Raw genomic sequence first — 22,406 nt, forward strand, 5'->3', positions numbered from 1 at the left:
ATTGGATGGCCAACCTCTTCTGAGCAGCATTGGCACTGATCACCACTGCCATTGCCCACCAAGCTGGAGTGGTAATGTAGCTGCCCTTCCTGTGGTGAGAGCAGGAGTAGAGGATATCACAGCAGGGCTGGTGTCCAAAAGGCGCTTGAGGGCTGCAGTCATCTTGCCTTTGGGGGCCATATCTCCTTTGCTGCAGTCCTAGGCTGGAACTATTGAGTGTGGCTGTACTTTAAATGTAGTGCCTGGCGTGAAGAAGCGGCGCTGGAGCAGGCAAATCGAAGTCCGTTCACTGTAGCAACAGTATATATCCCAGGAATGCATAATTAATGCGGTGGGTTTGGGACAGTACGGCGTGAAAAGCAGCCATTGCAACCAGCAGGTAAAACGTTTTTCCTGCCCACGACCACACTTAAAGGGTTTTTAACTAAATAATGGGGGGAGGGCTCTGGAGAGGGGATACGTAGGCTTACAAAGCAAAAGGATATGGCAGCATTGTAGGGCAGCTATTTAGGTAATGATACCCAGATTTATGTAATTATACCCAGTGTGTAACAGGAAGGGACAGAGTGTACAAACATTAAAAAAAGTAGCAAAGGGTCAAAGGGGGAAAAAAATGGTAAAAAGGCAAAATGAAGGGCCTTTTACTTAAATGCACATAATATTCGGAACAAAATAAATGAATTAATGGCCTAAATAGAGGTTAATGGGTATGATCTTATAGGCATGATGGTTGCAATGAGATTAAAGCTGGGAACTAGATATTCAGAGGTATGTGACTTTTCAAAAGGCCAGGCAGGAGGGAAAGGGTGGCAGGGTAGCTTTGTTAGTACGAGATGGAATTAACAATTTAGCAAGAAGTGACCTTGGATCGGAAGATGTAGAATCCATATGGGTGGAGGTAAGAAATAACAAGGGGAAGAAGACACTGGTGGGAATAGTCTATAGGCCTATAGGCCCCTAACAGTAGCTCTAATGTAGGACAAAGAGTGAGTCAAGAGATAATGAGGGCATGTTAAAAAGGCAGTATATTAATCATGGGCGACTTTAATCTTCATGTAGATTTGGAAAATCAAGTTGGCAGAGGTAGCCTTAAGCAAGAATACATGGAATGTATTCAGGACAATATGTTGTGCATCCAACCAGGGATGGCTATTTTGGATGTGGTAATGTGCAATGAGGCAGGTTTAATAAATGATCTCAAAGTAAAAGATCCCCTAGGAAACAGTGGCTATAACATGGTAGAATTTAGCATTCAGTTTGAGAGTGAGAAACTTGGATCAAAAACAACTGTGCTGGACTTAAATAAGGTTAATTACGAAGGAATGAAGGCAGAGTTAGCTGGAGTGGACTGGAAAAGGAGCTTAGCAGAAAAGACGGTTGATGAACAATGGCAAATGTTTAAGAAAATAGTTCATGACTCACAACAAAAACATGTCCCAGTGAGGAAGAAGGATTCTAGGAAGGGAATTAAACCAACCATGGTTAACCAATTAAGTTAAGTATAGTGTCAAATTGAAATAAAAAACATACAATGTGGCAAGGATTAGTGGTAAACCAGGTGATTGAGAACTTTTTAAAAAACCAACAAAAGATGACCAAAAAAAAGAGCGGGAAATAAACTTTGAGGATAAACTAGCAAGTAATATAAAAACGGACAGTAAGAGCTTCTTTAAATATATAAAAAGGAAGAGAGAGGCCAAAGTGAACATAGGATCCTTAGAGAACGAGGCTGGGGAAATAGTAATGGGGAACCAGGAAATGGCACAGGACTTGAATAAATACTTTGCATCAGTCTTCACAGTAGAAGACACTAACAGCATTCCAAAAATACTAAATAATCAAGGGGTAAAAGGCAGTGGAGGAAATAAATACAATAACTATCACTGGAGAAAAAGTATGAGGGAAACAATTGGGGCTAAAGGCCAATAAGTCCCTTGGACCTAATGGGTTGCATCTGAGGATATTAAAGGAAGTCGCTACGGAGATAGGCGATGCAGTGGTAGTAGGCTTCCAAGAATCCTTAGATTCTGGGAAAGTCCCAGAGGATCAAAGAACTGCCAATGTAACACCCTTATTCAAAAAGGGAGGGAGACAAAAAACAGTTAACTATAGGCCAGTTAGCTTAACATCTGTCATTGGGAAAATGTTAGAGCCTATTATAAAGGATGTAATAACAGAACATTTAGGAATGTATAATGTAACCAAGCATAGACAACATGACTTCATGAAGGGGAAATCATGCCTGACAAATTTATTAGAATTCTGTGAGGAGGTAACAAACAGGATAGCTAAAGGGAACCATTAGATGAAATATATTGGGATTTCCAAAAGGGGTTCAATAAGGTACCACGCATAAGGCTACTTAACAAGATGTTGAGGGTAGTATATTTAACATGGAAAGAGGATTGGCTAACTAATGGAAGACAGAAAGTTGATTAAGGGGGGCATTTTCAGGATGGCAACCTATAACCAGTGGAGTGCCACAGGGATCAGTGCTGGGCCACAATTATTTACAATATATGTTAATGACTTAGATGGGGGAAGTTTGCAGAAGACACAAAAATAGGTGGGATGGCAAGTGGTGAGCATGACACAAAGGCCAGACTTTTGACGCCGGCTTGCGGGAGGGACCCAACACCCCGACGCGTAAAATGACACGCAGTGATGTCAGGCGTGTGTCCCGATGTCACCGCGTCATTTAGATCTTTCATTCAGCGGGCACACCCGTCCAACCTTTAGGCTGGCGGGCAGGTGAAGAGCTCATTCGGCCTTCACATTTTACAGGAAACCTCATCCGTAGGTGGGATGAGGTTTCCTGAAGGCTTTATTAAATAAATAAATAAATATTGCACAATTCATAAACCTGTCCTAGCTCATGTGACACTGTCACATGAAGGGACATGTGTAAATAATTTTTATGTTCCTTTATTCAAAAGTTTCAATATAATCTCCTTGAGGCAACTCCGTGCCTCAGGGAGATTTCTGTGCTCTTTCACATGCATGCGCGAAAGAGCGCTGGCTCCAACTCTCCCTCTTCCCCCTGCCCGCACAGGTAGCACTGAACACTGCCTGCTGTGTGCCATGCTGGGCGGGCATTAATTGGCCCACCCACATAAAATGGCAGCATGGAATCGATCAAGGGTGGCAACCGGCCCGCCCAACATGGGGAAAGTTCTCCCCAAAGAGTCTACAGAGGAATACAGGTGGGTTAAGTGAGTGGGCAAAAACTTTGTATATGGAATATAACATGGGAAATTGTGAGATTATGCACTTTGGCAGGAAGAATAGAGGAGCTGACTATTATTTAAATGGAGAAATACTGCAGAAAGCTGCAGTACAGAGAGATTTGGGGCCCTCGTGCATGAATCACAAAAAGCTAACATACAAATTCAGCAGGTAATAGGGAAGGCAAATGGAATGTTGACCTTTATTTCAAAGGGAATGGAGTATAAAAATAGAGAAGTCTTGCTAAAACTATACAAGGCACTAGTTAGACCACACCTCGAATACTGTGAACAGCTTTGGTGCCCTTACCTAAGGAAAGAGATATACTGGCACTGGAGGCAGTCCAGAGAAGATTCACTAGGTTGATCCTGGGTATGGATGGATTTTCTTATGAGGGGAGGTTGAGTAGGTTGTTTCTGTACTCATTGGAGTTTAGAAAAGTGAGAGGTGACCTTATTGAAATATATAAGATCCTTAGGGGTTTTGATAGGGTAGATGTTGAGAGGTTGTTTCCCCTCGTGGGAGAGTCGAGGACCAGAGGGCATAATGTCAGAGTAAGAGATAACCCAATTAAGACAGAGATGAGGAATTTCTTCTCTCCGAGGGTAGCGAATCGGTAGAATTCTTTACTGCAGAGGGCTGTAGATGCTGGGTCGTTAAGTATATTCAAGGCTGAGATAGATTTTTAATCAGTAAGGGAATAAAGGGCTATGGGGAAAAGGCAGGAAAGTAGAGTTCAGGATTATCAGATCAGCTATGATCTCATTGAATGGCAGAGCAGACTCAATAGGCCGAATGGCCTGCTTCTGTCTTATGATCTTAAATCTGAGACGATTCCCCCCGCAGATGTATGCATACATATCCCTCAAGTGTGTCACACAGGGAGTCAAATGTAGTGTTCACGTGAATCAGAGAATGGGGCTAGAGGATAATTGGACCAGGACTTCCAAATGTAATTCAGTCCGCGTTTTAATGCCATTCATTCTATCTTCAGCTGAAACAAAGTTAGAGGATGTGAGTTAATTAGAACGAAATGCAGAAACTTAGTTCAGTATTCATTATAAAGTGACATATTCTGTCCTTATTTTATATATTACTTGTATTGTGTAATATTTAGAATTGAGTATCAAAGATTATGGGAAATTGGGAGCAGAAAAGATTGGAGGAGAAGAGGTTATTTCCAATGCAGGTTAAGGAACTTGGATAAATAAAAGTGATGTTTAGTGCCACAATGTCGGAGGTGGGTGTTACTGCAGCATTCAAAAGCAAAATAATGCAGAAGCTGGAAATCTGAAATAAAAACAGAAAATGCTGGAAAAGCTCAGCAGGTTTAGCAATATCTGTGCAGAGAGAAACAGAGTTAACGCTTCAGGTCAATGGCTTTTCATCAGAACAAGTCATCAAGCTGAAACATAAGCGTAGTGTCTGTCTCCACGGCTGCTGCCAGACCTGGTGAGTATTTCCAGCATTTTCTGTTTTTATTGTTACTGTAGCATGGCAAGTTTAAATAGACAGTGTCCATTATAAATGTAGATTTACGAAATTATAATGGGACATGTACAGATGTAGGAAGTTTGATAAGTTAAAAACACACACATAAGCCCATAAAAGTGTTTCTGCCTTTTCAGGATTTATTTAACATTATTCACTGCTGATCGGTTGTAATTTTTGTTTCTCCCTATTTAACAGTCCTGATGTAGAGCTTGGCCTGTACAGACTCAGTCTGCAAGCGTTGAGGCTTTTAGACACAGAACTACGTCAAGAAAAGTATATGGTATGTCTGGAGAACATGCAAGGACCATATGTGCCTATTGAATATGTTAACCTGGAAATGCTGGTGGCATCATTGCATTGCCAGATGTGCAGCACAGCCACACTTCTATCCCCTCTTTGCTGATCTTGCTATGGTCCCATTCCAGATCCCAAGGAGGGGATCATTTGTGGGTGCCCATGCCAGTTAGGGTGGGATCTCCATGAAACCAGTAGAAATTCAAAGCAGCACTGCCAGTGGGCCACTGTGTTTAATGCACTGTGTGTTACCCTCCATATATGTAATACACTATTATTCTATATATAATGCAATGTAGATTGCAGATTACCTTTAATGTAATACTGCAAATTGTATATGCACCAAAGAAGCACACAAAGCATAGAATTGTTACAGTGCAGAAGGAGGCCATTTGGCCCATCCTCTCTGCACCAGCTCTCCAAAGGAGCAATTCCGTTGTGTCATTGCCCTGCCTTCTCCCTGTAACCTGCACATTCTTCCTTTTCAGGTAACAGTCTAATTCCCTTCTGAATGCTCGGATTTAACCTGCTTCCACCCACTCTCAGGCAGTGCATTCTAGACCTTAACTACTCTCTGCGTGAAAAAGTTTTTTCTCATATCACTTGTTTCTTTTGCCAATTACTTTAAATCTGTGCCCTCTCATTCTCAACCCTTTCACAACAAATGGGAACAGTTTCTCCCCATCTACACTTTCCAGACCCCTCATGATTCTGTCAAGTCTTCTTTAAGCTTCCTTTCCTCCAAGGAACACAGTCCCAACTCCTCCAATCATCTTCATAACTGAACTTCCTCATCCCTGAAACCATTTTGTGAATCTTTTCTGCACTCTCTCCAATGCCTTCACACCCTTTCTAAAATGTGGCACCCAGAACTGGACACAATACTTCAGCTGAGGCCAAACTAGTGCCTTATAAAAATTCTACATAACGTTCTTGCTCTTGTACTCTGTGCCCTATTAGTAAAGTCTCAGATGCTGTATGCTTTATTAGCTGCACTCTCAACCTGTCCTGCTGCCTTCAATGACTTATGCACATAAACACCCTCTGCTCCTGCACCCCGCTAAGAGTTGTACCCTCTGTTTTATTTTGGTATGAATTTTACACTCCCCTGTTGGCGGGTTTGTAAGTGGTGGTGGGGGGGGGGGGATGAGCATGAAATAGCACAGATGGCGTTCCCGTCTGCCCCAACCTCTCAGCAATTTCGTGCTGTGGTGGTCAAGGCCTCGGACGTGCTGCTTGCCTTTGGCCCAGTTGGGGTCCTTAAGTGGCCAATTATTGACCACTTAAGGGCCATTTCCTGCTCAGCCTCAATTTTTAGGCTAATAGGAGGAGCTCCCAGGTATGGGGGAATCCCAAAACTATTTAGGTTTAGGCCTCGGGTGAGAAGGGGAGAAGCCCTCTTTTAATTTTGGGCACTCCCTCCTTAAGGTCCGGTAACTGCTGGACCTCCCTTGCCCCACAAATCTCCCCCCTCCCAGCCTCTCCCCCAACACCCCTATCCCCCATTGTCCAAACCCCCCCAGGCCTCCCCCACACTCCCCACTCTGAGACCCCCAAAACTTATTTCTTGCAGGAGTACTGGGACTTGGGCTCCGTGGACTGCTTGCAGTCCCAGTCCTGTTCACTGCAGTTTCTGGTGCTGCAGGGGCTAGAGAGCTGCTGGCCAATCAGACTGGCAGGCAGCTCTCTAAGGCAGGACTTCCTTCCAAGTGAGGGGCAGAAGTTCCATCTGCAGCCAATTAACGCTCATCCTGGAAAGCCTGACCATTGTCTCTCCGTGCTCTTCCTATCAAAATAAATCACTTCACATTTCTCCTCACTGAAATTCATCTGCCACTGTCCGCCCATTCCACCTACTTATTTATGGCCTATTGAAGTTCTGCACTGTCCTCCAGAATCATTGACATTGCTGCTGTATTTGTCAGACCTTTACTGCCCAGGAGTTCTGAATACATCCATCTTTTGTTTTAGATGTTTCTTCAGTTACTAAGAATCCAGCTCAATGATTTATACTTGAAGGAGAAAATAGAGGAGAAGTTTTACAGAGATTTTCTTTCCATACAAGAAAAGGTAATGTTCAACCATACAGTCCTCACTGTTCACGTTATCAAAGTGAAAGGAACATCAATCACTTGGTTTAACTTAATATTATCGAGTTGCTTTCAGCATTGTATAAAAGTGGCATCCTGATAACTTGAGCAAAGTGTTTTTTTCCCAACTATTCCATTTGAAAGTAAAACAAAATCTAACTGACTGAATTATTCGCTCCTGCTGGTCAAATCTTAAGTCTAATGATATTTGAAGTGAAATGTCATTAGTTTCTGATCCTGGGGAGAGTTGGCAGCGGACAGCCTTCCAAAGAGAAAGAGAAAGTTTTGCACTCATATAGCACTTTTCATAAGCACCGGATGTCTCAAAGCACCTTACAGCCGATGATGTACTTGTTCACATGTAGTCACTGTTGTAATGTAGGAAACACAGCAGCTAATTTGCGCTCAGCAAACTCCCACAGATAGCAGTGTGATAATGACCAGATTAATGTTATTCAATGTGATGTTATTCAAGGGATAAATATTAGCCAGGACATTAGGAATATCTCCACTGGCTCTTCTTTGTATAAGTGCCATGAGATCTTTTACATCCAGCCGAGCAGGTAGGTGGGGCTTCAGTTTAATGTCTCCCATGAAAGATAAGTGCAGTGCTCCCTCAGCACTGCACTGGAGGGTCAGCCGTGGTTTCTGTGCTCAAGCCCTGGAGCGGGGCTTGAACATGGAACCTTGTCATTCAGAGGCAAGTGTGCTACCAACTGAGGCACATCTGACACGGGTGGAGGAAATAAAAATATTTAAATACTTAAAGGTTCACAATACCTTTTGAGAATAATTGTAAGCTAATAATATCTTGAGATCTAAAAATTATCAGGTGCATAATTGAAGGTCACTCCTGGAGTGGGTTCAGAGGCTGAGGGAGCCATGTGATTGGGCTGGAAGGTACGGGGTGGAGATTCTGCTACTTTTTACCTCCCTCTGATTTCGTCCAGGGTGGGAAGAATCAAGTAGTCTTCCCACGCGGAGATCAGTTGAGGCCTTTGGCTTTTCAATGGCTGAAGGGCTAGGACTTGCTTGGGGAAGGGGGAGAAGTGGCCTCAGGCAAGGGAAGAGGCTGCAGGACGGGAGATGTATTGGGGAAGGAGGGTATCCCAGGGTGTGTGTGGGAGCACATGTTGATCTGTGCAAGTGACCTCAAAATGGTGAGGGCTGAGGAGGCAGTCTCCAGAAGAGATTTGGTCAGATGGACATGTGAGGGTATGTTTATGAGAATGGGTGGTGATGTCCTTTGAGCTGGTAGTGAGTGAGATGCCAGTGAATGGGTGATGGACTTGAGTGTGTGAGTTTAGAGTGATGAGATGGTTGCCATACCTTGTTACACGAATGAGACCACTCATCCTCCATCTGCATTGGATGGCCAACCTCTTCTGTGCAACATTGGCACTGATCACCACTGCCATCACCTACCAAGCCGAAGTGGTAATGTAGCTGCTCCTCCTGCAGCCCAGCAGGGGTAGAGGACACTACAGTGGGCCTTCGCAGCATCCAGAAGGGACTTGAGGGCTGCAGTCTTCTTGCTTTTCAGGGCCATGTCTTCTTTGCTGCAGCCCTGGGCTGGAAGCACTGAGTGCAACTATACTTTAAATCTGGTGCCTGGTATGCTGGATCGGCGAGGTGATGACGTGGCGGGCGAATGAGAGCCCACTCGCCATGGAAACGGCGTGTTTCCTGATAATGCATAAGTAATGCGGCTGGTTTGAGATGATACGGCATGAAAACCCACCATTGCAGCCCGCGTGTAAAATGTTGTTTTACCCGCCCACTACCGCACTTAGTGCAAAGCTGGGATGATTTCGTTCTTTATGTTTTAAAAGGATCCAATTTAACCAGGCTTTCTTAAGTCAAAGAAAGAGTGATCTTATTAGTTACTAAAACATGAGAGAGAAAAAAATGCAACACGCATAAACACAGATTACAAATGAGAAGTGAGGCCAGAGAGAAAGGTTACAAAAAAAAGGTATACGAATCAGTCTTTTGGCTTGTCCGTGAGGAGTAGATGGTGAAACGTTACATCCATTAAGTTGGGTGATTCCAGTTGAGCATTGGGTTTGGAGATTCTTGGTTCTGCAGGTTAGCTAAAAGGAGTTTTCCTGTTTCCTTTTCCACTGTCGCTTTGCTGACCTGTGACTACCTCCAGCAATCAGAGAGAGAGGATTATTCACCTGCAAGCGCAGGGATGCCTAGTTGATGTTCTTCAGCTGTGACCTTCATAGTACACCTTCACACACCAGGCTTGGAACACCAAAGCTAGCACATAGAGACCAAGGTTGCAGTTGGCTTTTATGCCTTTTTCTTGTGTGTTCCTAGAAAGGAAAAAACAAACATGCCTCTTGCCCAGATCTGCTTTCTTTTCAACTCACATCATGTCCACAGTCTGGGATATAATTCACAGGAGATGGTTCCTGCTGAGGTGGTAATTAGCCTCCATTATCTCCACAACCACAGGAGATTACAGTTCAGTTTTTGCATTGCATCTTTTTGAAGTGTCTCTGTCTGAAGTTAGCCTTAACACCCTTTTAAGTGTGGCATTCTGTTCTCTCTGGACTAATTGGTCAACTATAATCCACAAAGGAATTTTCCATCAAGTGGTTACGTTACAGTCTCAGCCAGCTTTTTCTTCTATGCCCTTTTTAAAAAGAACACCTTTTATTTAAAAGTTCAATATGTCCATAAGTAAGTCGGGGCCATGATCTGCTGTCATGACACTTAACAGTGACCTCACTTGGCTTTTTACAAACTGGGGGTTCTAAAAAGGAAAACCATTTGAAATATAAAATTGTTTCTCAGAGAGCCCAGTAACACAATGCTCGTGTACAGACATACTGACAAGGCGTGATTTGATTCTGGAGTTCCAAAATTGCAATTCGCTGATGTCAGCTGGACTGTCAGGAGGAATCTTTAAGAGGAGCTGAAACATTTCTTCATAGAAAGGAAAGGCAAAACAATCTGTGCAACTTTAGTCTCCAGAATCCAGTTTCATTGGCTGGGGTTTTGCTTTCCCGCCCGTAATGATTCCCACGATGGGCGGGACAGAAATTTTGATGGACCAGCCAAAGGTCCATTGACTTCCAGACTGGAAAATTTCAGCCATAGTGACAGCTGCAAAGACTTGGAAGCAGTATTTCAGTGAGGGGAGGGAGGATGGCACAGGTGGAGTGACATAAATTAGAGGGAAAAATCATTTCAAATATAATTAGTTTCAGTAAATATAATGAAAAATGTCTCATTAAATTATTGAAGCAACTTCACTTTTAGTCTTCAATTCTCTGTAAAGCGATGTTATCATGTATGTTACAGACACAACTGATTGAACTCTTGTTTAAAAGGAACTGGAAAAGCTGGAGAAAACAGAGCAGCCAATGTTGCCTGGTGTAGCCAATAGAAAAGCTTCTGAACATCATTATACTTTGGAGGAAACTGAAAGAGATGAATGCAACTACTTGCAATATACCATTTGCCAGGTAAGATTATTTAAAGGGTTTATGTTCAGCCCATTGCAAAGGCAGCAGGAGCATGGCACTCCTTGCCCATGGCAGGAGTGGCGAACCGACTTTGCATGGACAGGTCATTTAAATCATTTGAATACACTCACTGCATACATCAGTTTGATTGAAGAGTGGCAATGTAAGGGAACAAAACATCTTTCAGCCTTTAAAAAGGCTGAAGGTAACAGTTATTAAATATTTATTAGCCTTGTTGAAGGCTGTACTGAGAGAAGTATGGGTATAAAAAAAAGTGGCAGAGCAGCTCAATATTCAGTTACCTTTTACACAGCTGACCGACTCCACCAGCAGTTGTATGATGTCAATGAAAAGACAGCTTGCCATGTTTGGCACTCCAATCCATGCACCTGATAAGACAGAGTTCACCAAGTCTCTCAGGGGGGTAGCAGCCATTTAGTATCTGCAAGATTTAAAACAGATGTGGGAAAATGCACCATATTATAGGGAACTTGGCAATATAAGACTACTCCACAGTATCATCTATTGGATGGATGGGCTGCGATAATATGCCACAAAACTTTGCTTATCAACCTGTCCCATATCTGCTGCTTGCTCACACGAAATCATTAGGTGCCTGTACAGTTGTTTCATTGCATATCTATAATTCAGCAGGGAACACAATTAAAGTTCAACTGGAAAGCTTTGTCACACCAACAAATTTCAAAACTTTTATGTGCCTATCATCGTAACACAATCATGGCTGATTACTGATACTTAGGTTAAATATAAGGTAACTGTCAAATACCCCGTTGAGAAATGCACCAGTGCAGTGTCATTTAGCAGCATCATTCAGTGGAGAATGAGATGACAGTGCTGACCATGATGGCTGATGCATCAGTTAACATTTTGATATGTGTGTGAGAGCATGCTAAATGATATTGCAGCACTAACTGTGAATGAGGCACGTGCATGAGAATTGAGGACTGTGTTAAACTTTTCAATGACTGGAATGCTGTTCCCAGTGTTGTAATTTAAATCTAGGGGCAGAATTTTATGCTCCCGCACCAGTCAGTTTACAGGTGGGGTGGGGAGCCTGTAAAATTTCCTGGATGGCCTTCCCACTGCACCATCCCCCCTGCCAACTCCACCCCACCTGCCTCAAGATATCCATAACTTTACAGTGGCATGGGGAGGCCTAAACCAAATTGCAAACCCTTGACCTGATTGAGGCCCTTGAGTGGGCAATTAATGACAACTTAAGGACCATTTCCCCCCCAGCCTCAATTATCAGGCTGGTGGGAGGAGTTCAGGGGAAGCGCAGAAACCCAAAAAGTGATCCTGCTCAGGTCTTGAGCCCCTCCCAATTGAGGGGTGGAAGTCCCGTCTCCAGCCAGTTGGAGCGTTAAATTGCTGCAGAGCAGCCAATATTGGCGTGGATGCATTCCCCACAGTTTCTTCAGTTCCTGTTGATGCAGAGGGACTGGCTCAATTATCCTATACTGTTCACAAAGATCTTTAGATATGTGTTGGTGCTTTCTGATCTCCCTGGTATAACTTTGTTCACCTAGTGCAATCTCAGTCACAAAATACAGTACTTGAAGTACTTTAAAAATAAACTTAAATTTTCAAAGTAATCTTTATTCTGAAAAATAGTTGTAATCAATAAACATTTCAGAAATGTGTTTAGAGATGTCAAATAAGAACAAAATTGTTCTAAAAAGATACTGTAAACATTGCAAAAAAGTCTGTGGCAATTTAAAAGCTCGTTCACCGATGGAGCTTTCATTCCACACCCTCACAGGGAAGGAAAGAGCAAATCCCAGGGCAAACCAGAATTGTGCATAACAAATGTTGTTAAATCTCATTCTAAAAGAGGCTAAGGCACAAACAACCTAACACAAGAAATACTCCAAACTGCTAAATTGCAACCCAGAGGGAAATAGGCTCAGGGTCTGTTATACTATAAATATAAATCTGTGATCTCCCCACTCCCATTTTGAACTTATTCTTCCAGTATGCAGCATCACAGAATTTACCCCAACATGTTATTATCGAGCCCTTTTCTCTTTGAGTAAGTATATTGCATTACAACCTAATTTGGTAAACCTCTCAGTCATAAAACTAACCTTGCAGGTTGCTTTTAGTGTAAGGTATGGGACATTTTCTACGGCACACACCTCATAATGTACCAGAGACTCTATTATCAAGAACTTTATTTTATCAAGGTTGAATAAGTGTGTATTGCCTTTATTCTTCACCTGTTCTGCTATTATGCTTGCTGGCGAATGTTTTTATTCTACAAGGCTCACACCGCCAGTAGTGGTAGCTTATGAAGTTAGTTAACTTTTTTTTATGTCTGTTGCTCAGTTCAGTGGATTCCTCCAACAAACTGAAAGTACCCGCTTCTTCCTCTTGACTCATTCCACGCTCCCTAAGGTCACGGTACAGGAGATAATGAGGAACATAAGTGAAAAAATGTTGCAGGTGGAGAGTCTGCTAACTGACTGCCTTACTTTTCAAGTCACGGTATGTTCTAAAAAGTTTACTCCGAGGCATTTTTGGATAAGAGTTTTATACCTCACTTTTGCAGCAATGACACACGTTCACCTGCAGCAACAAATTGTGTGATGAAAGCTCTTGCTAATTTAAGTACACTGCTAGCAAACAAAAAAATTGCCCTGAATGCTTGGTCTGTAGCACAGTTGACTGGAAAGCGCAAAATATATTGAGCCAGCAGCCCTTAAAATGCTGCAGGGCAGGGTACAAATGAAAATTATGGTTGGTAGAAAAGTTCAGAATGGCACTTTGGAAACATACATGTGACTATTTTCAACTGACAGGAAATGCCAGGGGAACAATGGCTGGCTGCTCCCAACATCTGCCTGATGTGATTTTCATGTCCAAAACAGGCAGAAGGCTGTTCACACACACATCTTCTGCAAGCTATGGGACTTGGTTTGCAATTTTCAATTACAAGTGTGCAGAATGTATGCCCACTAAAGGGAACACCTAGGAACAATTTTTAAGGGAACTCTTTTGGGCCAGGAGGAGAGAGGATTTTCCACCACTGCACTCAATGGGAAGTCTGTGAAAGTCCTGTGCCCTGTACAAGGAAAATATATCATTTGCCACTGCTTTGATATTTTTGTAATGTGGACTGCCAAATGTGGCCCTTGTTCTTGGGGTTGCTTGGAAGAATACTGGAACATGAATATATCAAGCTGTCGCAAATATTGCTTCTCTCAACAGTCATAAGCTGCCTAAAAGTCATCCTGCAACAGATTGGGAAGAATTTCCCCCCTGTTAGGGGGGAAGTGCAGGAGCAGGCGCATGCGGGCATGCCGCCATTATATGTGGGCGGGCCAATTAAGGCCCACCCAGCGTGACATCCGCCAGGAAGCGCTATGCACTCCCTGTGCGGGCAGGGGGAATCCCTCAGCTGAGAGCGCACTGTTTCGCGCATACACGTGAAAGAGTGCACTCATCTCCCTGAGGCTAAGTGCTGCCTCAGGGGGATCGGCGCCAAATTTAAAAGTGGTGAAGGGGCAAAAATATAATTTCCCTGACATGTCCCCTCATGTGACACTGCCCCCCACCACCACCACCACCCCCCCCCCCCCCCCCCCCCCCCCCCCCCCCCCCGCTCGCCGACCTAAATATCCTGGCCATTGTAGAACTTTGTGACAGCATGTCTTGTGAAGTAGAGGTAGTGAAGACAGGCCTCTTGTGACATGTATGCAAGGATCTATAAATGCAGGTCTCAGGAGTGGATGAAACACCTAGGCTGTTTTTGCATGAGCAGTTGTTGGCTGTTCGTGAATTTTATTCCACTGCTAAATTGAGTTTGCAAGCTTCTTTGTTCCATTCTTCACTTCTCAGAGAAGTACCCAGAGGGGGTAGAAATTCATCTCGGATGGTGATGTATAACAGACAGTATTTTATACACAGAGTTTTATATTCAGTTTGTTATGACGTGGCAGGTGATGTGTGCCAGATGGACCACATCCACAAGGGAAACTTGGTCGCGCTATCACAACGGGGTTGTGCAATTTGTATTTATTACGAGATATGTGCACTGAATTCAGAAGTAATAAATCCACTGAGACCTTTAGAGATTTTAAGAATTATATTAAAATATTTATTAACAAAATATAAAAAGATTTCAAGCACATACATAAGACGCAATTACTTACAACTGTTAAAACTCCTAAAATTGCTAATTAACCTGACCTCCAGTTGCACTCTCTTTAAGACAGTAATCCTAAATAGATTTTAGGTTTAAAACAAAACCAGCAAGTTACCCGAATATCCACTTGACAATGGAATTCCAATTGGCGTTTCCCCGACTTCAGTTTTGTTACATAGCAGGCTTATGATCAAATGCTGGAGGCTTCATTAAGGCTATTTCACACACTCCTGTTAGATCTTACATGGCCTCTGACATTCTCCTTTATATATGTTTCTCTCTTTTTAATATGTAAACTTTATTGTTCCATATACCTTTGAAACTGTATCTTCCTCATATTATATAAACTTTCATGTTGCCAATATATTGTCAGTAACCTTTGGGGAAAATAAACACATTCCTTAGCTTTGCTTATCTGGCTAGTCGTAAATAGACTAAGATCCCTTTGAAATCCAAATATCCCTTCATTTATCCAAAAATGCAAACGCCCTTCACACCTTACATGCTTACCCATTACCTTACCATGTTTACACACCTTACCATGTTTACACGTTAGCATGTCAAGCACCTAGCTTCTTTTGGTGATTTAGATCCTGCAGTCTACTTGACTCCAAATGTAATTAAGTCACACACACACCCAACTATACTTACCCCCATAAACCTACTTCACAATAAACCAGAAAAATATTATGAAAATTATTATACTTTCATCACAAGTTCCATCGCAGTCAATAGAATTAAGTATCAGGCACTGGGTAGGATGGACAACCGATCCAATATCACCTGTTTTGCACCACGATCCAAGACGAAGATCTACCCCAAAGGAGATTTTATCCACTGTTAGTTTCATTAAGAGCTAAAACTAAACATTGTTGCAATCAATTTTGTGTGCTTAATTATAAGATAAAGGAAAGGACAAATGAACAATGCAGTTGCAGCCCTTTAAACGTTCTGGATCTGCAGGACAAGATGAGATTGCTCCTTGATAGGTGTCTTTCAGACAATAAGAGACAACGGTTTGAATAGATCAGTCCTCCATCTTGGATGTTTAAAGAGCTAGTGCTGAAATTTCCCTGTTTTCAAGCTTCAAGGGAGGAAAGAATGGGGGAGAAGAATGAGAGTGAGAGGAGGAAAAAGAGTAATAGGTGGGCTTCAGTTTTTTTTTGTATTTGGAGGTGTTTGTGTACAGGGAGTTCATTTTTTGAGCATGGTGTGTTGGAATTTTCTTTGTGTCCGGGCTCACGTTTTTGATCATGCAAACTGCTCACTGTTTTTGACAGAGTACCTAGTCTGCAACTCTGAAAAGCTGGATGTAGCTGATTTAAATTATGCAACACGTTCAGAACCCTTAAAGGAAAGTCCAAAAGTAACATTTTGCACCTTGCAGTTTATACAGCAACAGCAACCCCAAGAATTATGATGGAATGAACTAACCTTCAAAAAATCGCCAAAATGTCCTTAAAGCTAGCCACTTGCTCCATGGTCCACTGACTTGAGCATTCAACACGGTCATTACCTGGCACTTAAGTGGCACGAATGTGTCCCTTGTTAGCACAAATATAGATGCTAATCATGTCCTGTTGTAAGTTGGTTTGTGTTGCTTCATTAGTGGAGTAGTTATGAACAGAGTTGAATATAATTAAGCCATCAGAGGGAGAGTCTTCCTTCCGACCTTATGAAGAAGGGAAGGCCTTTGATAAAGCAACTGAATACAATTGGATTGAGGAGAATTTCCTAAGGAACTCCTGCATTGATGCCCTGGGGCTGTGATGATTGGCCTGCAACAGTAACCTGCTTTTGTATCAAGTCTGTCGCCAGCTTTATTTGGGTTTTACTAGAGCGTCTTGATGCCATACTCTGTTGAAAGCTTCTTTGATGTCAAGGGTGATTATTTTCATCTCTCCTCTGGTATTTAGCACTTTTCTTGTCCCATGTCTGGAGCAAGGTTTTGATAAGGTCATGATGAAAGTAGTTCTGGCAGTACACAAATTTGAGAATCAGCAAGCAGTTATTTGGTGAGTGGGTGTTGCTGCATGGCATGATTGATGAAATCTTCTGTCACTTTGAGTTATACTGGCATTGTCATTCACTACCCTGGGGGTGTAGAGCTCTACAAATGTGTAAATCAATGGAGGTACAAAATTGCTCGCTGTCTTTCAAATGCTAGCACACTTCCAAACTTTTACTAACTTTAAAAATGATTTAGGCAATTCAATAAAGTTGCTTTAATATTAAACTTTTAAAATTTAATTTTATATATTAATATTGCGACCAATGCATATCTGAAGTAGTATTGGACCACCTCTCACAGATGATCTTAAACGTCACTCGAAAAATACTGCATCAAGACCAGTTTAGCAAAGTTAATACTCCTCAAATTGCATCTGCGCATCCACCTTGTACCACTACACCCCTTGCAAAGTAAATGCCTGATAAAGGATTTGGATAGCATGTATTAGACGTTAAATTTGAATTAAATAATTTAACAGCTACCTTTCAACTGTAATGTTCTTGTCATAGGTTATTCTGGATAAGCTGTTGCATTGGGAGTTCATGGCAAAAAGCCTTCATTCCTTGAAGTGGATTTTGCAGCAAGAAAACAAAGACAAATTGAAGATGGTGACCTCAGTGCTGAACATTCTTGCCAGCAATGGTGAATTGGCTTTTTGGCAAAAAGAAGAGATTTTAGCCAGACTACAAAGTTTTGTTCAAGACAGTGTGGACACATACATCAATGGTAAGGCTTAAGGAAGTAAGAGTGGAAATTGCAGGGGCATTGGCCATAATCTTTCAGTCTTCCTTTAACTCAGGGGAGGTGCCAGTGGACTGGAGAATTCCAAACATTATGCCCTTGCGTAATGATAAACCCAGCAAGTACAGATCAGTCAATTTAACTTCAGTGGTGGGAAAGCTTTTAGAGACAGTTATTTGGATAGAATTAGTCACGTGGAAAAATATGGGTTGATCAGGAAGAGCCAGGATAGATTTCTAAAGGGAAAATCGTATTTAATTAACTTGCTGAAGTTTTTTGAAGAGGTAACAGAGAGGATTGATGACGGTAATGCTGTTGATGTGGTGTACATGGACTTTTAAAAGGCATTTGATACTGTGCCACACAGCAGACTTGTGAGAAAAGCTATAGCTCATGGAATAAAAGGGCCAGTAGCAACATGAATACAAAATTGGCTGTGTAATAGGAAACAGAGGGTAATGGTAAATGGACATTTTTCAGGCTGGAGGAAGGTTTGTAGTGGAGTTCCCCAAGGGTCAGTATTGGGACTCTTTCTTTTCCTAATATCTGTTAAGGATCTAGATCTTGGTGTGCAGGGGACAATTTCAAAATTTGCAGATGATACAAAACTTGGAAGCATTGTAAGTCCTGAGGAGGACCGTATAGAACTTCAAAAGGACGTAGACAAGTTGGTGGAGTGGGCAGATAGGTGGCAGATGAAGTTTAATGCGGAGAAATGTGAGGTGATTAATTTTGGTAGGAAGAACATTGAGAGACAATATATATTAAGGGGTACAATTCTTAACAGTGTGCTGGAACAGAGGGACCTGGGTGTATATGTGCATTGATCATTGAAGGTGGCAGGACATATGGAGAAAGCAGTTAATGAAGCACATAGTATCTTGGGCTTTATAAATAGGGGAACAGAGTACGAGAGCAGGGAGGTTATTATGACCTTATATAAGGCACTAGTTAGACCTCAGCTGGAGCACTGTGTACAGTTCTGGGCACCACACTATAGGAAGGATGTGAACGCATTGGAGAGAGTGTGAAGAGGTTTACAAGAATGGTTCCAGGGATGAGAAACTTGAGTTACGAAGATAGATTGGAGAGGTTGCAACTTTTCTCCTTCGAGAGGAGAAGGTTAAGAGTAGATTTGATAGAGGTGTTCCAAATCTTGAGGGGACTGGACAGAGTAGATAGAGAGAAATTGTTCCCTTCCATAAAAGGATTGAGAATGAGAGGGTACAAATTTAAAGTGATTTACAAAAGAAGCTAATGTGATGTGAGAAAGAACTTTTTCACTCAGTAAGTGGTTCAAGTCTGGAATGCACTGCCTGGAAGTGTGGAGGAGACAGGTTCAATCGAGGCATTCAAGGGGGAATTAGATGATTATTTGAATAGAAACAATGTGCAAGGGTACAGAGAAAAAGCAGGAGAATGGCTGTAAGTCATGATGCTCATTTGGAGAGCCGATGCAGACACAGAGAGCTGAATGGCCTCCTTCAGTGCTGTAACAATTCTGTGATTTAAACAGTAGCCTATGAGCTGAAATATTATATGCAATAATAAAATTCAGTTTTATAATTCTAGGGCCACTTTTTCTTTTACTAAGTTAGAGATATCACCTCCAGAAGTGTCAAAATCTGATAAATATCAGAAGATACGGATTCTGCAAACTTAAGGATTTCTGCGGCTAACCATTTACTGCCCTGAGTAGAAATGATAATTACTTACAGGCTGAGTTCCTATTAAAGTCCTAAGGACATTAAGAACTTTTGCAAGCAAGAAATTCTAAATAAATGGATACTTGTGGAGCCTGAAAGATAAAAGGAGGATGTGCTTTTGAGCAGTGTCATTTCCACTAGTGTATAAGTGGACACCACTCATTCAGCATTCTGCTTGGAATGTGTAATTTGATTTAGCCAGGGTAGAGGCAGACCTTGATGATGCAGAATTACCAATGCCTGGAGGCATTACTCAGAATTCAGAACATTAATGTCACCCACAGAAAAGTACCAGTTTTGGAGAGTTTTAGAAGTGGCAGCTCTATTGTCACTGGTAACAACTTGGGATGTTCTCTGCTGTATTACCTCATTCTTACATGGAAACCTGCATATGTTAGAGATCATGTCATCCTTGTAAGGACAAGTACTTTAATTGAAACTGTAATTGAAATTCTACTTATATTCCAAATTGCAAGGTAATGATATTGAAATAAATCTGGAAGTCAAAGATCCTGAATATTGGTTGAGTTCTCCTGATTTCCTGCTCTAACTGCAGTAGGACCTAAGGTAGAACAACCATGTGTAACTTTTTACTCAGTTCTATCTGATGGTTCCTCTGATATCGCAGCAGAGAAGCCAGATGGAAATTGCAGACTAAATAACTTTGGTACAGCTGTGAACCTTTCCATAATTTGTACCCACATATAATGTAAATACTCCTTACAGAATGTGCAAAACAAACTAAAGAGCTCATTTTGGAAATGAAGAGAAGACACAGAACTTTGGTGAAGCAACTTGAAGAGACACAAAGACAAGAAACAATTAATCTGAAAGAACGGGCAAGACAAATGCTCGATCCTACTGAGTTTATTCAGGTCAGACTCTGAAATACTCTTATATAAACCTGTTAGACGTAAGTGCAGGAGTTAACATCTTGGGCTCAAACTCTGTTTTCAGCATGAGAGATTAACTCCATTATAATAAAGCAATCACTGGCCTATTTAGGACTGCCCTTCAGCAAGCTCACCTTTCACTTGCTTACTGAATTTGTACATCATTAAATACCATCCATGGAGAACATTGTCCCAAATACACAACAGTGATTTTTCAGCTTTCAGATTCTGGTATTTTTATCTCTGAGGATCATGACTCTTTGGAACTCTCTTCCTCAAAAGGCTGTGGAAGCAGAGTCTTTGAATATTTTTAAGGCAGATGTGGATAGATTCTTGATAAGCAAAGTGGGGGCGATGAAAGGTTATTGGGGGTGGGCAGAAACGTGGAGTTGAGGTTACATTCAGATCAGCCATGATTTTATTGAATGTATTGAATGGCAGAGCAGGCTCGAAGGGCCGAATAGCCTATTCCTGCTCCTAATTAATAGGTTTGTATATTTGCTCATACAGTGATCAGAACACTCAGTGATGGAACGAAGCACTTCCATCTCAGGTAGAACATGGGCAGGGTTTAGCACCAGAGTGGAGCTTCCTCTTACCTGAGCTAAAAGTTTATCTGAGCCTGGTTTTGAGAGCAGAATGGTGACTCAGGGCATGCTCCCAGGATATGGCAGAAACCGGAGAACTGAGGCTAACCAAAATTGAGCCTCAAGCCTCATCTGGATATTATAGGCGAGGTACAGCTACCTGTTCTGCCTCCAGGGGCAGCTCAACTTCCAGGAAGGTTACGGAGAGAGAAATATGTTAGAAAGCTAGTGTTGGCAGCAGCAGCCTTCCATTTTACTGTGGAGACAGGAATTGTGCTCCTGTTCCACTTGGCTCCACGTGAAAACAACATTTTAAAAAAGGAACTTACTTGATTGTTTGTGGCTGCTAATAGGCAGGAAATGTTAAAACCCCTGTGCAGAGACGGCTTTTCACGTGCTGCATTCACCACTGCCCAATTCCTGCAAGGTATCCTTAAACAGGTGTTAGGCCTCTCATTAACACATTGAAAGGACCAGCGCCTGCTTTAAGGTAACGCTGGAATGCCTGAATACCATCTAAGACCAACATTGCTCTAGACAAATTTAAGGTGTCTTTGGGATGTAATGGATACCCCCCACCCCCACCCCCAACTGTGAAATTGGTCCCTTCAACCCTGTTTCATTCTCAGAAAACAGGTCCAATGTGAACCAATTCCTTCTCCCCATCTCCCCGGCCCCTCTTCCATCCCACATGGGCAGAATTTTACGCCTGGCGGGTGTGCGGCCAGCCCGATCGGGCGTAAATTAGCGCGAGAAGACAGCAGGCGAGCATCCCGATGTCATCCTGCACACGTGCAGATCTTCAGGTCGGCAGGCACGTGTGGGTCTCAAAGCCATGCCCGCCGTCAATTGAAAGGCCACTTAAGGCCATTAAAAACCCAATTGATTTAAATTTTGCCCTTGCGATTTCACACTCGTCGGACAGGCAGGCGGACAGACCACGTTTTGCAAAACCTCATCCAAGGGCGGGATAAAAAGGGTCAGCAGCATTGCCATTGTGAGTAGTGAGGAATTTAGGGGAGAGTTTGCAGCTGGTTGCTTATTTGACCTTGAGTTTCATCTCAGCCTGAGTTTCAGTGTTAGCATTTCTAAGCTTCATTTCAGGACTCATTGGTGTCTCCAAGGCCCCCAGAGGATTTTGACCACGTGGAGCCTTCCAGGTATCAGACAGCCTTCTGTAACCTTGGTAATGGGGATTGTGGTCTCTGCTGGAGGCACCTCCTCCTCTGAGGAGGAGAGGGGCAGAAGGGAGAGGAGGTCAGGTGTTCCAGTGCAGCTTCCAGTGAAGGGACCTGTGGGAGGAAAGGCGCAGGCACAAGGGGCGCAGGGCCAGCAGGTAGTCCAAGGAAGGGACTGCGGCAGACCCCACTATCCTACTGCCAGGGTTTCCAGGCAGCAATGCAGTTACCTCAATATGTCTTGAGGTGCAATGGCGAAGGAGGCTGCACCTCATTTGTGAGATGATTGGGCCTGAGATCACCTCCAGTGTCTCTGAAGGTCACAGTGGCCCTCAACTTCTATGCCCCTGGCTCTTTCCAGGAGTTAGTGGGGGATCTTTGTGATGTGTCCTAATCAGCTGTCCTCAGTTGCGTCAAGCTGGTGATAGACACTCTGTTCCGGCAGGTGCTGACATTTATTCATTCCCACATGGATGAGGCCAGCAGGCTGAGTGAGCCAGGGACTTTGCAGCGATTGCTGGGTTCCCCTGTGTCTAAGGT

At 42.7% G+C, this 22,406-nt stretch overlaps 1 protein-coding gene across 7 annotated transcripts in view; it reads left to right on the forward strand.

Annotated features, from left to right (window-relative positions):
- The window catches only part of LOC121282519 (ellis-van Creveld syndrome protein-like), a 51,855-nt gene that overhangs the window by 6,049 nt on the left and 23,400 nt on the right, over nucleotides 1-22,406 (forward strand). For all 7 annotated transcript variants that reach the window (XR_005944067.1, XR_005944066.1, XM_041196241.1 and 4 more), the window contains exons 5-10: nucleotides 4,915-4,999; nucleotides 6,985-7,083; nucleotides 10,448-10,582; nucleotides 12,932-13,090; nucleotides 17,271-17,487; nucleotides 19,935-20,083. Coding sequence is in view for 5 of the 7 variants with exons in the window: in XM_041196241.1 (XP_041052175.1) it covers nucleotides 4,915-4,999; nucleotides 6,985-7,083; nucleotides 10,448-10,582; nucleotides 12,932-13,090; nucleotides 17,271-17,487; nucleotides 19,935-20,083 (844 nt within the window). In the remaining 2 variants the exon portion in view is untranslated. The remainder of the gene's footprint in view (nucleotides 1-4,914; nucleotides 5,000-6,984; nucleotides 7,084-10,447; nucleotides 10,583-12,931; nucleotides 13,091-17,270; nucleotides 17,488-19,934; nucleotides 20,084-22,406) is intronic.

This window comes from Carcharodon carcharias, chromosome 1, assembly GCF_017639515.1.
Source record: "Carcharodon carcharias isolate sCarCar2 chromosome 1, sCarCar2.pri, whole genome shotgun sequence".
Taxonomy (NCBI): Eukaryota; Metazoa; Chordata; class Chondrichthyes; order Lamniformes; family Lamnidae; genus Carcharodon; species Carcharodon carcharias.